General features: G+C 43.7%; 1 protein-coding gene across 3 annotated transcripts in view; it reads right to left on the bottom strand.

Annotated features, from left to right (window-relative positions):
- The window catches only part of aldh18a1 (aldehyde dehydrogenase 18 family, member A1), a 60,479-nt gene that overhangs the window by 10,984 nt on the left and 30,108 nt on the right, over positions 1-19,387 (bottom strand). For 2 of the 3 annotated variants that reach the window (XM_078564967.1, XM_078564966.1), the window contains exons 7-13: positions 18,297-18,390; positions 15,398-15,522; positions 11,825-11,969; positions 10,465-10,538; positions 9,681-9,780; positions 6,913-7,133; positions 5,394-5,531 (exon numbers count right to left, since the gene is read on the bottom strand). In XM_078564967.1, the coding sequence (XP_078421093.1) occupies positions 5,394-5,531; positions 6,913-7,133; positions 9,681-9,780; positions 10,465-10,538; positions 11,825-11,969; positions 15,398-15,522; positions 18,297-18,390 (897 nt within the window). The remainder of the gene's footprint in view (positions 1-5,393; positions 5,532-6,912; positions 7,134-9,680; positions 9,781-10,464; positions 10,539-11,824; positions 11,970-15,397; positions 15,523-18,296; positions 18,391-19,387) is intronic. The other variant, XM_078564968.1, reaches the window with a different exon arrangement.

The raw sequence follows: 19,387 nt of genomic DNA, 5'->3' as shown, positions 1-19,387 counted from the left end.
AAGTAGACACATGGGTAAGAAATTGGTTGATTGACAGGAAACAGAGAGTAGTGATAAATGGTTGTTTTTCAGACTGGAGGAAAGTTTGTAATGGAGTTCCACAGTTGGGACCCTTGCTCTTCCTGGTGTATATTAATGGCCTAGTCTGTGGTGTTTTTTTTATTCATTCACGGGATGTGCACTTCGCTGGCTAAGCCAGCACTTATTGCCCATCCCTGATTGCCCTTGAGAAGGTGATGGTGAGCTGCCTTCTTGAACCGCTGCAGTCCATGTCCTATAGGTACACCCACAGTGCTGTTAGGAAGGGAATTCCAGGACTTTGGCCCAGTGACAGTGAAGGAATGGCAATATGTTTCCAAGTCAGAATGGTGAATGACTTGGAGGGGAACTTCCAGGTGGTGGTGTTCCCACCTACCTGCTGCCCTTGTCCTTCTAGATGGTAATGGTCGTGGGTTTGGAAGGTGCTGTCAACGGAGCCTTGATGAATTCCTGCAGTGCATCTTGTAGATAGTACACACTGCTACTACTGTGCGAGGTGGTGGAGGGAGTGAATGTTTGTGGATGTGGTGCCAATCAAGCGGGCTACTTTTTCCTGGACGGTGTAAAGCTTCTTGAGCATTGTGGAAGCTGCACTCATTCAGGCGAATGGAGAGTATTCCATCACACTCCTGACTTATGCCTTGTAGATGGTGGACAGGCTTTGGGGAGTCAGGAGGTGAGTTACTCGCGGGATTCCTAGCCTCTGACCTGCTCTTGTAGCCACAGTATTTATATGGCTATGGTAATTTACATGATCAATGGTAACCCCCCAGGATGTTGACAGTGGGGGATTTAGTGATGTTAATGCCATTGAACATCAAGGGGCGATGATTAGATTCTCTCTTGTTGGACATGGCCATTGCCTGGCACTTGTGTGGCGCGAATATTACTTGCCACTTGTCAGCCCAAGCCTGGATATTGCCAGTTATTATAAAAGCAAAATACTGCAGATGCTGGAAATCGGAAACAAAAACAAAAATAGCTGGAAAAACTCAGCAGGTCTGACAGCATCTGCGGAGAGGAATACAGTTAACGTTTCGAGTCCATATGACTCTTCATCAAAACTAAGGAAATATAGAAATGAGGTGAAATATAAGCTGGTTGAGTGGGGTGGGACAGGTAGAGCTGGATAGGGGGCCAGTGATAGGTGGAGGCAAAGAAGAGATTGCCAAAGATGTCATAGACAAAAAGACAAAGGGGTGTTGACGGTGGTGATATTATCTAAGGAATTTGCTAATAATGACATTAAGGGTAGAAAGCAAAGCCAGTTATTGCTGCATTTGGACATGGACTGCTTCAGTACCTGAGGAGTCGCGAATGGTGCTGAACATTGTGCAATCATCAGCAAACACCCCCACTTCTGACCTTATGATGGAGGGAAGGTCATTGATGGAGGGAAGGTCATTGATGAAGCATGTCATGATTTCAAAATTTGTAAATGATACGAAGATTGGAAATGTTGCCAACTTTGATGGGGATAGTCTTGAACTTCAAAAGGACATAAATATGTTGGTGGACTGGGCAGACAAGTTCAATGCGGAGATTTCAACTTCCCCAATATTAACTGGGATAGACAAGGTGTGGAAGAATTAGAGGGGGCAGAATTCTTAAAATGTATCCAGGAGAGCTTTTTAAGCCAGCATGTAGAAAGTCCTACAGGAGGATCTTGCCAAAGTGGACTGGGAGCAGCTACTTGTAGGAAAATCTATGGGAGTCATTCAAAAAGGAAATAGTGAGAGTGTAGGGCCAACATGTTCCCATAAAGGCGATGGGTGGGACCAACAAGTCCAGAGAACCCTGGATGTTGAGGAATGTATAGGATTGGATAAGGCAAAAAAGAGAAGCTTATGATAGATATCGAGGGCTCAAAACAGCGGAAGCCTTAAAGGAGTATAGAAAGTGTAGGGGGTTACTTAAAAAATAAATTAGGAGAATGAAGAGGGAGCATGACAAAACACTGGTGGGTAAGATAAAGGAAAATCCAAAGGCATTTTATAGGTATATTAGGGGCAAGAGGATAACCAGGGAAACAGTAGGGCCCATTAGGGACCAAAGTGACAATCTGTGAGAGGAGCCGGAAGACATAGGTAAGGTTTTAAATGAGTACTTTGCATCTGTATTCACTATAGGGAAGGCTGATATAGGTATAGAAATCAGGGAGGGGGACTGTGATATAGTTGAACAAATTAGCATTGAGAGGAAGGAGGTATTAATGGTTTTAGTGGGCTTAAAAGTGGATAAATCCCCAGGCCCAGATGAGGAGTATCCCAGGCTGCTGTGGGAGGAAGGAAGGAGATTGCAGGGGCCCTGACATTAATTTTCAAATCCTCTCTGGCCACAGGAGAGGTGCCAGAGGCTACCCTCCGGACTTGCCTGCTCACCAGAAGCCCTCTGGTGAGCCCTTCTACCTGCCATTGTGAGCAGCCTTGCAAAAGCTGCCAGCGCTTCATTTAAACAGGCTACCAGATTGCCATTGGACCCGGCGGTCAGTGCACTCCCGCTGCCCGCCCAATCCCGCTATCCTCAGGAGTTGAGAAACACGCTGGGCGGGCCTTAATTGGCCTGCCCGCGTAAAATGGTGGCACGGACCCAATCACGGGTGGCAATCGGGTCCGCGCCCACCCGCTCCTGCTCGGCCCGCCTGACATGGGAAAAATTCTCCCCCTGAAGAACTTGTATGTTAGCTTTTTGTGATTCATGCATGAGGACCCCTAAATCCCTCTGCGTTGTAGCTTTCTGCAGTCTTTCTCCATTTAAATAATATTCAGCTCCTCTATTCTTCCTGCATAAGTGCATAACCTCACATTTTCCCACATTATACTCCATCTGCCAAGTTTTTGTCCACTCACTTAACCTGTCTATATCCTTCTGCAGACAAATTGTGTCACCCTCCCCACTTGCCTTCCCACCTATTTTTGTGTCATCCATAAACTTGCCGATAGTACATTCACTTCCCTCATCCAAGTCATTAATATATTGTAAATAATTGTGGCCCCAGCACTGATCCCTGTGGCACTCCACTAGTTACAGGTTGTCATCCTGGAAATGCCCCCCTTATCCCAACTTTCTGTCTTCTATCCTCTATCCATACTAATATACTACCCTCAAAACCATGGGCTCTTATCTTATTAAGTGGCCTTATGTGCGGTACCTTATCACATGCCTTTTGGAAATCCAAATATATTACATCTACTAGTTCCCCGTTATCTATCCTGCTTGTTACCTCCTCAAAGAATTCTAATACATTTGTCAGAATGATTTCCCCTTCATGAAGCCATGCTGACTCTGCTTGATTATATTATGCTATTATTATTTATATTATTTCTAAATGGTCTGCCATTACATCCTTTATAATAGACTCAAACATTTTCCCAATGACGTATGTTAAGCTAACTGGCCTATAATTACCTGTTTTTTTGTCTCCCTCCCTTTTTGAATAAGGATGTTACATTGGCAGTTTTCCAATCCTCTGGGACTTCTTCAGAATCTAAGGATTCTTGGAAGATTATTACCAGTACATCCACTATCTCTGTAACTTCTTCCTTTAATATCCTAGGGTGGAGCTCATCAGGTCCAGGGGATTTATCAGCCTTTAGCCCCATTAGTTTCCCTAGTACTTTTTCTCCAGTGATAGTTATTGTATTTATTTCCTCCACTTTTGCCCCTTGATTATTTAGTATTTTTGGAATGCTATTAGTGTCTTCTACTATGAAGACTGATGCAAAGTATTTATTCAAATCCTCTGCCATTTCCTGGTTCCCCAGTATTATTTCCCCAACCTCATTGTCTAAGGGGCCTATGTTCACTTTGGCCTCTCTCTTCTTATTTATATATTTAAAGAAGCTCTTACTGTCCATTTTTATATTACTTGCTAGTTTACCCTCAAAGTTTATTTTCTCCCTCTTTATTACTTTTTTGGTCATCTTTCGTTGGTTTTTAAAACTTTCTCAACCCTCTTGGCTTACCACATTGTTTTTTTCTCTTTGTCTTTGCCACATTGTGTGTTGCTTCTTTCGATTTGATACTATCCTTAACTCCCTTGGTTAATCATGGTTGGTTTATCCCCTTCCTAGAATCCTTCTTCCTCACTGGGATATATCTTTGTTGTGAGTCATGAACTATTTTCTTAAACATCTGCCATTGTTCATCAATTGTCTTTTCTGCTAAACTCCTTGCCCAGTCCACTACAGCCAACTCTGCCCTCATTCCTTTGTAATTACCCTTATTTAAGTTTAGCACAGTTGTTTACGACCCAAGTTTCTTACTCTCAAACTGAATGCTAAATTCTATTATGTTGTGGTCACTGTTTACTTGGGAATCTTTTACTCTGAGATCATTTATTAAACCTGCCTCATTACACATTACCAGATCCAAAATAGCTTGATCCCTGGTTGGATCCACAACATATTGTTCAGGAATCTGCCCCGAATACACTCTATGAATTCTTGCTCATGGCTGCCTCTACCAATTTGATTTTCCCAATCTACATGAAAATTAAAGTCACCCATTATTAATGTGCAGCCTTTTTTACATACCCTCATTATCTCCGATTTATTCTCTGTCCTACAGTATAGCTACTGTTTGGGGGCCTATAGACTACTCCCACTAGTGTCTTCTTCCCCTTGTTATTTCTTAGCTCCATTCTTATGGATTCTACATCTTCTGATGCAAGATCATTTCTTGCTATCGTACTTATTCCATCTCATAATAAAGCTACCCTGCCACCTCTTCCTTCCTGCCTGTCCTTTCAAAAAGTTACATACTCCTGAATATTTAGTTCCCAGCTTTGATCTCCTTGCAACCATGTCTTCGTAATAGCTATAAGATCACACCCATTAACCTGTATTTGTGCCGTTAATTCATTTATTTTGTTCCGAATACTTTGTGCATTTAAGTAAAGAGCCATTAATTTTGCCTTCTTACAATTCTTTTCCCCCTTTGACCCTATTTGCTGCTGTTTTTTTATGTTTGTATACTTTTCACAATCTCAGCATCCTGTTGACCTCAAGCGGAGTTTCAAGACCACGTACTTTCATCTACATCACCCACCTCAGCTGAAACCCTCATCCTGCCATTGCCATGTCCAGACTCAGCTATTCCTTTGTTCTCCTAGCTGGCCTTACATACTCTATCTTCACTACAATCTCAGCTTATCCAAAACTTTGCTGCCCATATCCTAAATTGCACCAGGTTCTATTCACCAATCACCTCTGTGCTTACTGACCTATATTGGCAGATGGTCAAGCAACACCTCGAATTAAAGACTGAGTTCCTAAATGCAATAGGATGAGTACCTCAATCAACAACATGGTCAGTTCCTAATCACTTAACCAAAAGTTTTAATCAGCACCTACCAAATGAACTGCATCCTTGACACCATGTATGGAAAGCGCTTCCTGGGTCAAATGGTGCAGGATGTGATTGCTGTGGGTTGCTTCTTTCCCTCCTTTCAGTAACAGGCCATTTCCACTTGCTATTGCCAGTGCAGAAACCTATAAAATGGAAATAAATACTTGGATTCCAAATCATTTTGAATTGCATTTGATTTAATACAGTGCTATCTGTCTAGACATGTAACAACAAATTTGCTCAGTTTGTTAAAATTGTTTCTTGTACACTGCCCACATTCCAAAAGGAAAAAAAACCCCAGCTCCCTTAGGGTACAGAACAAGCAGCTTGGGAGATTTTCCTACTTTAAAAATGCTATATAATGAAAGTTATTGTGTTGTTCAGCGGCAGCAGTGAAACTTTACCTATTTCTAAAAATTCTTAAAATATCATTTGGCTAAGTAACAAGCATGAGTACACTTGCTTGACATGAAGGGCTTTGTGGCATGCTGAGATGCTATATAAATTTAAGTTTCCTCTTATGTCTTATCATTCCTCAATATTAAATTCCAAATATGCAGAACAATCCTTGCTGTTCTATGTACTTCGGGTGTCCAGAATGCATATAGTTTACCAGATAGATGCCTTACCCAGAAACAATACAACCAATGATCTGTTTTCTATTCCTCTGTTAAAACTTGTTGGGAAAACAAATCTCTCAAAAACAAAAAGTCTAACACTAAATGTTCTCCAGCTATCAATTTTGAAGCCTCAAAATCTGTCAGGATTGGACATGAACTAGAGCTCTGCAGCACAATGGAGGCCATTCAGCTAGTCTGTGTCTGTGCTGGCTCTATGTTAATACATTACCCGGTGCTCTCCCGATAATTTCTCTTTCTCAGCTTAATTTTTCCTTAAAAAATGCAATGGTCTCTGCCTCAATGAATCCCTGTGCAAACTATTCCATGCTCCAATACCCATTGTACAAGGAAACCTCTCCTAACCCCGCTCATCATTTTCAGTGTTAATTTAAAATTTATGACCCCTCATCACCAAGCCCCCACCCCCAGAGATTTTCCCCAATCTCTATCAAACTCGTCATAATTTTAAAACCTTGATCAAATCTCCTTTGAGCCTAGTCTCAGCATTTCAAGTCTTTCATCACTATAGTCATCCATCCTTGGAATCAACATGGTGAATATACTGTGTATGTTCCCTGTGGTGTTAATTTTCATTCTACAATGAGATGCCCAAAAAGTGTTCACATTACTAGCAATAGCCACATCATGTGAATGATTTTTAATTTTATTTTAAGATTTGATTTTGGGATGAGGGTGATGCTGGTAAGGCTGGTATTTATAGCCCTCCCTTGGTTTACAAGCTCTGTACACAACCCACCAGAGCTTTCTTCCATAGCTCCTTATGACTCAGTATCTGTACTCTCCTGTATGGTATTCCTATATCTTAGTTTTACTACCACATATGATTCGGAATCTGACCCATTCTCCGCCTCCCCAACACATCCCATACCATATAGCTTTTCACCTGAGGGAGACAGTCTGGGCGAGATTCAAAAATCACCAACAGGACACCAATGGGAACAGTTATTTGCTCCAGATCCAATCCTTTTGCAACTCTGGTTCTCCGGATCAGCCGGCCCACACTGTCCTGAGCGGATGCTGCAATCTGATGCAGACCAATGGCCAAGCTGTTTAACTTCGCTGTAGTGAGGGACAATCGTTTTAACAGTGGCTGTGAAAGTCGACCTGCTCCACAGAAAGAGAAAAAGGTGTTTAAAAGTCATTTTTCATTATAATTCTCACCACGACTCTCTGAAGGTTAGTTATTACAAGCATGGTTTGGTAAGGAATCGATTTACTGCAAGCAGTGATCTATCTGATAGACAGAGCTAAGCGATCCAACAACCAATGAATCAGATCTAAGCTCTGCAGTCCTGCCACATCCAGTCATGAATGGTGGCGGACAATTAAACAACTCACTGGAGGAGGAGGTTCCACAAATATCCCCATCCTCAATGATGGAGGAGCCCAGCACGTCAGTGCAAAAGATAAGGCTGAAGCATTTGCTACAATCTTCAGCCAGAAGTGCCGAGTGGATGATCCATCTCGGCCTCCTCCGGAGGTCCCCTGCATCACAGTTGCCAATCTTCAGCCAATTCAATTCACTCCACGTGATATCAAGAAACAGCTGAAGGCACTGGATACTGCAAAGGCTATGGGCCCTGACAATATTCTGGCAATAGTAATGAAGGCTTGTGCTCCAGAACTTGCCCACGCCCCTAGCCAAGCTGTTCCAGTACAGCTACAACACTGGCATCTACCCAGCTATGTGGAAAATTGCCTAGGTATGTCCTGTACACAAAAAGCAAGATAAATCCAACCCGGCCAATTACCGCCCTATCAGTCTACTCTCGATCATCAGTAAAGTGATGGAAGGGGTTGTCAACAGTGCTATCAAGCGGCACTTGCTTAGCAATAACCTGCTCACTGACGTCCAGTTTGGGTTCCGCCAGGTCCACTCAGCTCCTGACCTCATTACAGCCTTGGTTCAAACGTGGACAAAAGAGCTGAACTCCAGAGGTGAGGTGAGAGTGACTGCCCTTAGCATCAAGGCCGCATTTGACTGATTGTGGCATCAAGGAGCTCGAGCAAAACTGGAGTCAATGGGAATCAGGGGGGAAAACTCTCCACTGGTTTCAGTCATACCTAGCACAAAGGAAGATGGTCGTAGTTGTTGGAGGTCAGTCATCTCAGCTCATCACTACAGGAGTTCCTCAGGGTAGTGTCTTCAGCCCAAACATCTTCATTGTTTCATCAATGACCTTCCTTCCATCATAAGGTCAGAAGTGGGGATGTTCACTGATGATTGCACAATGTTCAGCACCATTTGCAACTCCTCAGATACTGAAGCAGTCCATGTCCAAATGCAGCAAAACTTGCACAATATCTAGGCTCGGGCTGACAAGTGGCAAGTAAGATTTGCGCCACACAAGTGTCAGGCGATGACCATCTCCAACAAGAGAGAATCTAACCATTGCTCTTTGATGTTCGATGGCATTACCATCACTGAATTCACCACTATCAACATCCTGGGGGTTACCATTGATCCCCATCAGAAATTGAACTGGACTACCCATATAAATACTGTGGCTACAAGAGCAGATCAGATGCTAGGAATCCTGTGATGAGTAACTCACCTCCTGACTCCCCAAAGCCTGTCCACCATCTACGAGGCACAAGTTAGGAGTGTGATGGAATACTCCCCACTTGCCTGGATGAGTGCAGCTCCCACAACACTCAAGAAACTTGACACCATCCAGGACAACGCAGCCCGCTTGACTTGCACAACATCCACAAACATTCACTCCCTCCACCACTGACATACAGTAGCAGCATTGTGTACTGTCTACAAGATGCACTGCAGGAATTCACCAAGGCTCCTTCGACAGCACCTTCCAAACCCACGACCACTACCATCTAGAAGGACAAGGGCAGCAGATAGATGGGAACACTACCACCTGGAAGTTCCTCTCTAAGCCACTCACCATCCTGACTTGGAAATATATCGCAGTTCCTTCACTGTCACTGGGTCAAAATCCTGTAGCTCCCTTCCTAACAGCACTGTGGGTGTACCTACAACACATGGACTACAGCGGTTCAAGGCGGCAGCTCACTGCCACCTTCATAAGGGCAACTAGGGATGGGCAATAAATGCTAGTCCAGCCAGCGAAGCCCACATCCCATGAATGAATAAAAAAAAACTCTTGGTGCAGATTATGCCAGCAGCTCTCTGATTATCCTGGGTGACCATTCTTTGACAGTGAATTTGAACTTTAATATAATGTGAAAATATTGCTGAAGATTGGCACAAAGTGGAAGCACATACATAAAGAGACAGAGCACCCTGGTTTTGTATCATAATTAAATTAGTTAAACACAGGTTTGTACTGTACTGACTGCAGAATATAGAAACAATGGCCACAAAGGATTTCATTCTATGAAATTGGTGTGAGCAATCAATCTTACTATGTGTTGGTCTCACATCACTGCTTACACAGTTCGAAAGTTGAAAAGGTGTAAGTGAAGGGCCAAGGGCAACTTAGGTCACACTTATTTTATATGCTGCACAGCGTTGGGATACTGACTTCAACTGGATAATGAACTAGAATCGCCTGGATTCTATTTAAGTTTGGGAATACTCAGAGTGACAGATACACAAGGGCCCCTTGTTTTCCCAAGCCTCCCAGATTATATCACAGACAATAAAGTTAAAAATAAGCTCCTTGCTCTGACCCAAGGCCACTGCTTTCTCCACGTCTCTTTTGTTAGCTTTCAGGATCTCCTCTCGATTGTCTGTCAGGAGGTCAGCCAGCCGGTGGATGATATTAGCCCTCTGCACAAAAAAGAGAGAGGAATTACAATACAGATAACATGAAAGGCAGGTCATTAAGCCCAGGATTGTACCTGTGACACCCCAACTACCCCACGCTGAGGTCCATACTGTGGTCATACAGTCAAGGTGGGAAACATTGCAGAGGCTAAGCATTTCCTGGAAATAACACTGTACTATCCCTGTACATCTCCAAGTGCTTCATGTCCAAGCATTACTGAGTGTGATGTGGATGGGGTCAAACCTGTAACAGACCAAAGATTGACTGTGAGGAGGTTGTGCCTGATATAAAATGCATCTCAGCAATATTGTCTCATTCCTGAACATTCTGCCTGCCAATCCTCAACCCCCAACATACTTGTGAATGGGTGGGGAAGAGAGTGGATAATGGCAGGGGTGTTACTGTGCCATAATCGAAACTGTGGTCTCTCCACACCCTGAAGGAATCTAACTTCAGCCCCCATAGCCATTATCGCCTTCCAGCCAAAACATTGCAATTAGTTCTTGTACTGAGGCCATACAGACTTCACACGGTGAAATGTTGGGGTAAAATGAAAGGGGGAATGAACAGATGGTAACGCAAAATTCACAACAGGACCAACTTTAAAATAATTATAGACTTATAGAAAGCAGCTGTTGACCATGCCTGCCACAGACTGGGAAACAAAGAATTCAAAAGTCACTAACCTGGTCTGGCTGTAGAGAAGCCATGATCCGTCCATCAGTCCGTGCCATCTCTGCCTGTTGTTCAATGGTGGGGCCTATCAGAGAGAACAGAGACCACAATTACTAATCCTATCAGAAGGTTGATAAATTAAATATCTCATGTCCACTATCTGCGCATCACTATTATACAGCAGCAAAAAAAATGTCAAACCTAATAAACAATGCCCGCAAATTGAGATGGGAATTGGACACAGGCTGTCACTACGGCCCATGGCACTCACTGATCAGGCCTCCGTGTGAAGAATTGCCCCTCAATAGAGGATGAAGAAACAAAGGTGGAAACATGTCCTACTTTAATACATCCCACTTCAGAGACCAGACCCGTCATCCAGGCTGACACTTCAGTGCAGGACTGAGAGAATGTTGCTGTGTTGGAGGGGTCAGCTTTTTGATGAGATATTAAACCAAAAATCTGCTTACCCTTTCAGGTGGACAGAAAAGATCCCATACCACTTTTGAAAAACAGCAGGTGTGTTGGGCAATATTTATCTCAACATTATATTTCAACATTGACTTTATTTCAAAATTACATCATTAGCTTTGGGAAGCCCTGAGGTTGTGAAAGGTGCTATAGAAGTGCAAGTCTTTCTTTTTGCCTTTCTTTTTATTCTTTCATGGGATGTGGACGTCGCTGGCTAGGCCAGCATTAATTGCCCATCCCTAATTGCCCTCAAAAAAGTGGTGGTGAGCTGCCTTCTTGACCTGCTGCTGTGCACGTGGTGTAGGTACACCCACAGTTCTGTCAATTGACTTGTTTTTGGCGGTTTGATACAACTGAGTGGCATGCTAGGCCGTTTCAGAGGGCATTTAAGAGTCCACCACATTGCTTTGGGTCTGGAGTCACATGTAGGCCAGATCAAGTTAGGACGGCAGATTTCCTTCCCTAAAGGAAATTAGTGAACCAGATGGGTTTTTATAACAATCGACAGTGGTTTCATGGTCATCATTAGACCTTTCTAAAATTCCAGATATTTTACTGAATTCAAAATCCACCAATTCTCTGGATTACAAGTCCAGTGACAATACCACTGCGCCACTGCCTCCCCATGGAGTGAGTGTTTTTAAGGTACTGTCTATTGTGACCATGTGACAATTTTCTCATTGCTCATAAAGTATAATTTGTCTTTTTCTACTTTCTAATTTATACTTTCTATAATTGTTAACTCAACAACCATTTTGCAGAAACCCAAAACGAGTATGCTGTTTGGGGAGAGGGCATTATTTTCCTGAATCTGTAATTCATTGATGGATCCACTATGAATAGTTGAGGAAGGCGTAAATTTAACCTTTCACTTCTCACCACACACATTCACACACTCACCTGCGGGTTTGACTTCCGAGAAAAAAGTTCCAACTTTTTTGCCCTCTACGATGTCAGTGATTACGTGACCAGTCACCTTTGGGTGGGTCCCACTCGCTATGACCACAGAAGTCCCTCCTTGGAGAGCCCAAAGTGCTGCTTTCACCTGTAATACAGACATGTCGCATAAAGTATAAAGGGTGCCATACTTCAGGGTGTTAATTAAATTACCCGAGTGAAGCGCAAGCAGGTTACAGACAGAATACAGTTTCTAGTTGGTATCACTTATTTCAGAGAACAGGTTTATTGTTCAAATTTCTTCCAAATTGCTGATCATCCACTTGCACCATCTCTACCATACTTTACCTTCCCCGGTGGCCACATAAAAGTAAATCCCTTTTACTTTACAGCACAGGTGGCTGAGCAGTATCCAGTATTCATCAAATTCAGCCTATAGTCCAATTTGCAAACCAAGATGTACAGCAGAGAACAAAAATAAAATCACAATGGCGTCACCTCAGCCCAGAGGTCTTTACTACATGACCTCCAGCTGTCAACCAGTCAAGGCCTGTGGTTCAGGAAACAAATGGTCAGAACCCCAGTTACTTACTGACCAACAAGTGGATCCCTCTTAACTTAGACTAAAATTCAATCCACAGCAATGATAATTAGAAAATAACAATTCCACAATCTCATGTTTTGTTGTGGAGCAGAACCAGCAATCAGTACGTGCACAAGGAGACTGAGCGATCACCTGAAATCAACAGACAGGTCCAAATACCTCACTGCACATTCTGTTTGGGTGCCTGGTTACAACTTCCAGCTCTGAGCGTCCTAATACTCACTGTGCTCAGTGCTCCAGAACAGCAGCTCATTATGAACTGAGTGCACCGTTCTACTATTTCCCAGAGCATCTAACTTCAGTCAGACTGCATCCAAGGGGACCTCCAAGGGCTGCTCTAAAACAATTCTTTACAGAACTTGAAACAAAGATGCTCACCATGAATTTAGTTTTCTTCAATCCAGCTCAAACAACTCTATAGCTCCAAAGAGGAAGAGCATGCCCACTATCCCTGCAGTCTCTGCAAATTCACCAGGCAGCTGTGATACAGTACTAAATATGGTGTAAGATTTTCACTGTCTCTCAGAACTTAGTGTGGATCTTCAGCATACCAGCCATACACTGCCCAATTCTGCTCTGTTCAAATCCTCATTCCCTACCAGGTTACACAGTACTGACTGGACTGTCATTGAAAAAGACTATTGGAGAGAGAGAATTTTTTAATTCATTCATGGGATATGGGCTTCGCTTGCTGGGCCAGCATTAATTGCCCCATCCCTAGTTGCCTTGAGAACCGTTGAAGTCCATGTGCTGTAGGTACACCCACAGTGCTGTTAGGAAGGGAGTTACAGGATTTTGACCCAGCTACAGTGAAGGAATGGTGATATATTTCCAAGTCAGGATGGTGAGTGACTTGGAGAGGAGCTTCCAGGTGGTGATGTTCCCATGTATCTGTTGCCCTTGTCCTTCTAGACGGTAGTGGTCATGGGTTTGGAAGGTGCTGTCTAAGGAGCCTTGGTGAATTCCTGCAGTGCATCTTGTAGACAGTACACAATGCTGCCACTGTGCATCAGTGGTGGAGGGAGTGAATGTTTGTGGATGTGGTGCCAGTCAAGCAGGCTGCTTTGTCCTGGACAGTGTCAAGCTTCTTGAGTGTTGTGGGAGCTGCACTCATCCAGGCAAGTGGGGAGCATTCCATCACACTCCTGACTTGTGCCTTGTAGATGGTGGACAGGGTTTGGGGAGTCAGGAGGTGAGTTACTCGTCATAGGATTCCTAGCGTCTGACCTGCTCTTGTAGCCACAGTATTTATATGGATAGTCCAGTTCAGTTTCTGGTCAATGGTAACCCCCAGGATGTTGATAGTGGTGGATTCAGTGATGGTAATGCCAATGAATGTCAAGGGGCGATGGTTAGATTCTCTTGTTGGAGATGGTCATTGCCTGGCACTTGTGTGGCACGAATGTTACTTGCCACTTGTCAGCCCAAGACTGGATATTGTCCAGGTCTTGCTGCATTTGGACATGGACTGCTTCAGCATCTGAGAATCACGAATTGTGCTGAACGTTGTGCAATCATCAACGAATATCCCCACTTCTGACCTTATGATGGAAGGAGAATGAGGACTATTGGGGCAAGGTTGCATAAAATTGTCTTATATTTCCTTGAGTGCAGAAGATGGAGAGGTGATCTAATTGAAGCATTAAAATGTGAAAAGGATTCAATAATGTAGATATGGAGAAACTATTTTCTCTGGTGTGGTAATGCGGAACAAGCAACAATCTTAAAATTAGAGTTAGGTCATTCAGGAACAAAATCAGGAAGCACTTTTTTCACACAAAGGTAGCAGAAATCTGGAACTTTCTCTTCCAAAAGGCTGTTGATGCAGTGAGAGCTTTCATGGCTGAAAGCGATAGATTTTTGTTGGGCAAAGAAATCAAGGGGTATGTAGAAAAGGCAAGGGAAATGGAGTTAAGGTGCAGGTCAACCATGGTCTAGTTGAAGTTAGAGCAGGTTCAAGGGATTGAATGGCTAATTCTTGCTCCTAACAACTTCCTTACACTTAAGAGCTACCAAGCCACAAAACTGACGACACACGGTAGAGGAGAAGGTAATTGGATTACACATGAAGTAAACAAAGGTACAACACAAAGTGTAAACGATGAATAGATTATTCAGCAAGAAATTGAAATTCACGTAGCCACATGAGGTATACTGAAAGGCTGTAGGAATGACTGGATAAATAAATACACTGAAACCTTGAGGATGGGGAAGGAACACGGCAGACAACAAAAAAGAGGAGATAAGAAGCTTCTGAATCTCTGCTGTCTGGGTTTTTTTTTTTATTCATTCAGGGGATGTGGGCTTCGCTGGCTGGACCAGCATTTATTGCCCATCCCTAGTTGCCCTTGAGAAGGTGGTGGTGAGCTGCCTTCTTGAACCGCTGCAGTCCATGTGGTGTGGATATACCCACAGTGCTGTTAGGAAGGGAGTTCCAGGATTTTGACCCAGCGACAGTGAAGGGAACGTGATATATTCCCAAGTCAGGATGGTGAGTGACTTGGAGGGGAACTTCTAGGTGGTGGTGTTCCCATCTATCTGTTGCCCTTGTCCTTCTAGATGCTAGAGGTTGTGGGTTTGGAGGGTGCTGTCAAAGGAGCCTTGGTGAATTCCTGCAGTGCATCTTGTACATGGTACACACTGCTACTACTGTGCATAGGTGGTGGAGGGAGTGAATGTTTGTGGATGTCTTACCAACCAAGCGGGCTGCTTTGTCCTGGATAGTGTCGAGCTTTTTGAGTGTTGTGGGAGCTGCACTCATCCAAGCAAGTGGGGAGTATTCCATCACACTCCTGACTTATGCCTTGTAGATGGTGGACAGGCTTTGGGGTGTCAGGAGGTGGGTTACTCGTCGCACTATCCCTTCAATATTGAGAATGTTACAAACGTTGAAAGAAACTGAATCATTGAATGTTCACTATTTCTCCTGACTGCCATTCCAATCATATTCCTGTTTACAGCCTTTCTCCTACCTTAGCTTCCATGCCTCCAAGGCCCACTCTGGATTTTGTGCCAAAGGTGATAGACTGCTGGTCTCCAGGGTAAAAGGTATCGATAAGTTTAGCATCGTCCAATCCAGGCGGACTATCAAAAAGCCCTGAAACAAACAAACAAAAGCTCTTTTACTAACAAATTCTCAAAGACTCAATTCGTAAATACAAATGATCCAAAACCTACATAATTTGCAGAAGCAAGAACAAATATTGGAGTTTAATTTCAAAATTCTGATCCTTGTGTTCATAATTGCTCCATGGCCTCAGCCCTCCCTATCTCTGTAACCTCCTGCAGTTCCACAAGCCAGAGATCTCTGCATTCTTCCAATTGTGTCTATTATGCATCCCCAACTTCCTTCACTGCATCATTGGTAGCTGTGCCATTAGCTGCCTATGCCCTAAGCTTTAGAATTTTCTCCCTAAGCCGCTCTAGCTCTCTCTCCCCCTTTAAGATGCTTCTTAAAACCTACATCTTTGCTCACCTCTCCTAATGCCTCTTTATGTGGCAAGGTGTTAACTTTTAATTGATTATGCTCCTGTGAAGTGCCTTGGACGTTTTACTACATTAAGGCTAAAATTAAAATTTAACCACCAGACTTCCCCATCATGCAGAAGTGTGAGGTGATGCATTTTAGTAGGAAGAACAAAGACAGACAATGTAAGATAAGGGGTACAATTCTTAAGGGGTGCAGGAGCACAAGGACCTGGGTGTATATGTGCACAGATTATTGAAGGTGGCAGGGCTGTGGAGAGTGAAATTAGTAAAGCATATAGTATCTTGGTTTTTATTAATAGGGGCAGAGAGTACAAGAGCAAGGAGATTATGGTGAACTTATATAAGACACTCAGCACTTTTTTAATTCAATCACAGGTTGTGGGCTTCGCTGGCTGGGCCAGCATTTATTGCCCTCCCTAATTGCCATTGAGAAGGTGGTGGTGAGCTGCCTTCTTGAACCTCTGCAGTCCATGTGGTGCAGGTTCACCCATAGTGCTGTTAGGAAAGGAGTTCAGGGACTTTGACCCAGTGACAGTGAAGGAACGGCGATATATTTCCAAGTCAGGATGGTGGGTGACTTGGAGGGGAACTTCCAGGTGGTGGTGTTCCTATCTATCTGCTGCCCTTCCAGATGCAAGTGGTTGTGGGTTTGGAAGGTGTTGTCTAAGGAACCTTGGTGAATTCCTGCAGTGCATCTTGTAGATGGTACACACTGCTGCCACTGTGCGTCAGTGGTGAAGGGAGTGAATGTTTGTGGATGGGATGCCAATTAAGCAGGCTGCTTTTTCCTGGACAGTGTCAAGCTTCTTGAGTGTTGTGGGAGCTGCACTCATCCAGGCATGTGGGGAGCATTCCATCACACTTCTGACTTGTGCCTTGCAGATGGTAGACAGGTTTTGGGGAGTCAGGAGGTGAGCTCCTCGTCGCACGATTCCTAGCCTCTGACCTGGTCTTGTAGCCACAGTATTTATATGGATAGTCCGGTTCAGTTTCTAGTCAATGGTAACCCCAGGATGTTGATAGTGGTGGATTCAGTGATGGGAATGCCATTGAGCATCAAGGGCAATGGTTAGATTCTCTCTTGTTAGAGATGGTCATTGCCTGACACTTGTGTGGTGCGAATGTCACTTGCCACTTGTCAGCCCGAGCCTAGATGTTGCCCAGGTCTTGCTGCATGTGGACACGGACTGCTTCAGTGTCTGAGGAGTCACAAATGGTGCTGAACATTGTGCAATCATCAGCAAACATCCCCACTTCTGACCTTATGTTGGAAGGAAGGTTATTGATGAAGCAGCTGCAGATGGTTGGGCCGAGGACACCACCCTGAGGAACTCCTGCAGTGATGTCCTGGAGCCAAGATGACTGACCTCCAACAACCACAACCATGTTCGTTTGTGCTAGGTATAACTCCAACCAGTGGAGAGTTTTCCCTCTGATTCCCATTGACTCCAGTTTTGAGAGGGCTCCTTGATGCCACACTCAGTCAAACACAGCCTGGATGTCAAGGGCAGTCACTCTCACCTCACCTTGGGAGTTCAGCTCTTTTGTCCATGTTTGAACCAACGCTGCAATGAGGTCAGGAGCTGAGTGACCCTGACGGAACCCAAACTGGGCAGGTTACTGCTAAGTAAGTACCAATTGATTGATAGCACTGTTGATGACCCCTTCCATTACTTTACTGACGTTCAAGAGTAGACTGATGGGGCTATAATTGGCCGGGTTGGATTGTCCTGCTTTTTTGTACAGGACATACTTGGGCAAATCTCCACATAGCCGGGTAGATGCCAGTGTTGCAGCTATACAGGAACTGATGTCAAATCTTAGAGAGCTCAGAGTACTGTGTACATTATTGGGCTCACACAATAGGAAGGATGTTAAGGTTTTAGATACGGTACAGAGCAGATTCACTCCAATACTGCCTGGTATGAGGAAACAGGGTAAATAGAAGCAGACCATTTCCAGTGGCTGAGAGGCTGGAATGAGGGGCCATTGACACAAGATTAAATGTAAAAGATTTCAAATAGAAGACAGGAGAAACGCCTTCCATAACTTCACAACTCTCTGTGTGAAGTTTCGTCTGCTCTTTGTTTCAAATGTCTTACATTTAACCCTGTGTCCATGATACCTTGTCTGAACCCTTTAACCACCAGAAACAGTCTGTTTCTAATGCTGTGTCCAATGTCATAATTTTAACCTCCTCTATCAAATCACCCTATAATTGGTTAATTCAGCACAGACTGTGACCCTCTTGGCCCACGTAGTCCAGCTACTTACCAGCTGTAATTACTGAGTCAATGGCAGTGCCTGTGGTGTTACCGACTGACTCAACAGGCTACAGAAAAATGCTCGGACTGGCAATCTTGTCACTGGGCTCTTACCCACCTTCCACATCAGATAGGATAATCAGCATGTCTGCCCTCATCTCCACTGCAAGTCTTGCTGCCAGACTGTCATTGTCCTTGACACTAATCACCTGCTAGAACAGAAAAATTAGAATAAAGGACATGCTCTGCAAAATAAACCAAGCTGAAGTGCAGCCAGAAAACTTCAAGCTGAAAGAGAAACTGTTCCGAGGGCCTTAATCATCTCCCACTGTTTAATGCATCACAACCTCACTGGACTCTTACCTCACCACCTTATAGGAACATCAAGGGAATGGGATCTGGTCAGACTATAATCCTATAAAATGGATTCAGTGGACAAAAATCTACCAACTGAATTTTATCTGCACAATTATGAACATTGGATTTACTACTTAATGGCATTTTCACTCTTTGGCCTGAAGCATTCTTCACATCCTGAGTAATGGGCCCAAGTTAAGAAAAGGAAGGACCACAGAATTTTGGTTAACTCCTCTACAGTAACCTTTGCTGTAATTTTCCTTAAAGGTATTGCTTCTGGAAATCTCATGGACACACCCATGATTGTCAGTAAGTACTGATTCCCACTTTTCGACTTAGGGAGGGGTGCTACACAATCAATTAGGACCCTGTTAAAAGGTTCCTCAAATGCTGGAATTGGAATTAAAGGTGCAGGCTTAATCACTGCTTGAAGTTTTCCTATGACCTGACATATGTGACATGTTTGACAGAATTTGACTACATCTTATCGTAGTCAAGGCCAATAGAAAGGTTTTTGTATCTTAGCTTGAGCTTTCCTAATTCCCAAATGTCCAGCCATTGGGATTTCATGAGCCACTCTCAAAATTTCATTCCAGATGGTATCACTACTTGGTGCACTATTACCCACTTCTCATCTGCCTGAACACGAGGTGGTCTCCATTTCCTCATTAACACATTGTTCTTAATGTAATAACATTCTGGAATGTATTCTGCTTCTGTTTCAGAATAAGCAATGGTATAATTGCTTCAAGCCTGAATCTTTCTGCTGCAACTCCACTAAATTCAATAAACTAATCTCCTCAACCTCATCTTCTTTAATCATCTCCTCCTGAGTAATCTTTTCAAAGATTG

This window comes from Cetorhinus maximus, chromosome 20 (assembly GCF_964194155.1).
Source record: "Cetorhinus maximus chromosome 20, sCetMax3.hap1.1, whole genome shotgun sequence".
Classification (NCBI taxonomy): Eukaryota; Metazoa; Chordata; class Chondrichthyes; order Lamniformes; family Cetorhinidae; genus Cetorhinus; species Cetorhinus maximus.
This window is presented reverse-complemented; position numbering and strand designations above follow the sequence as displayed.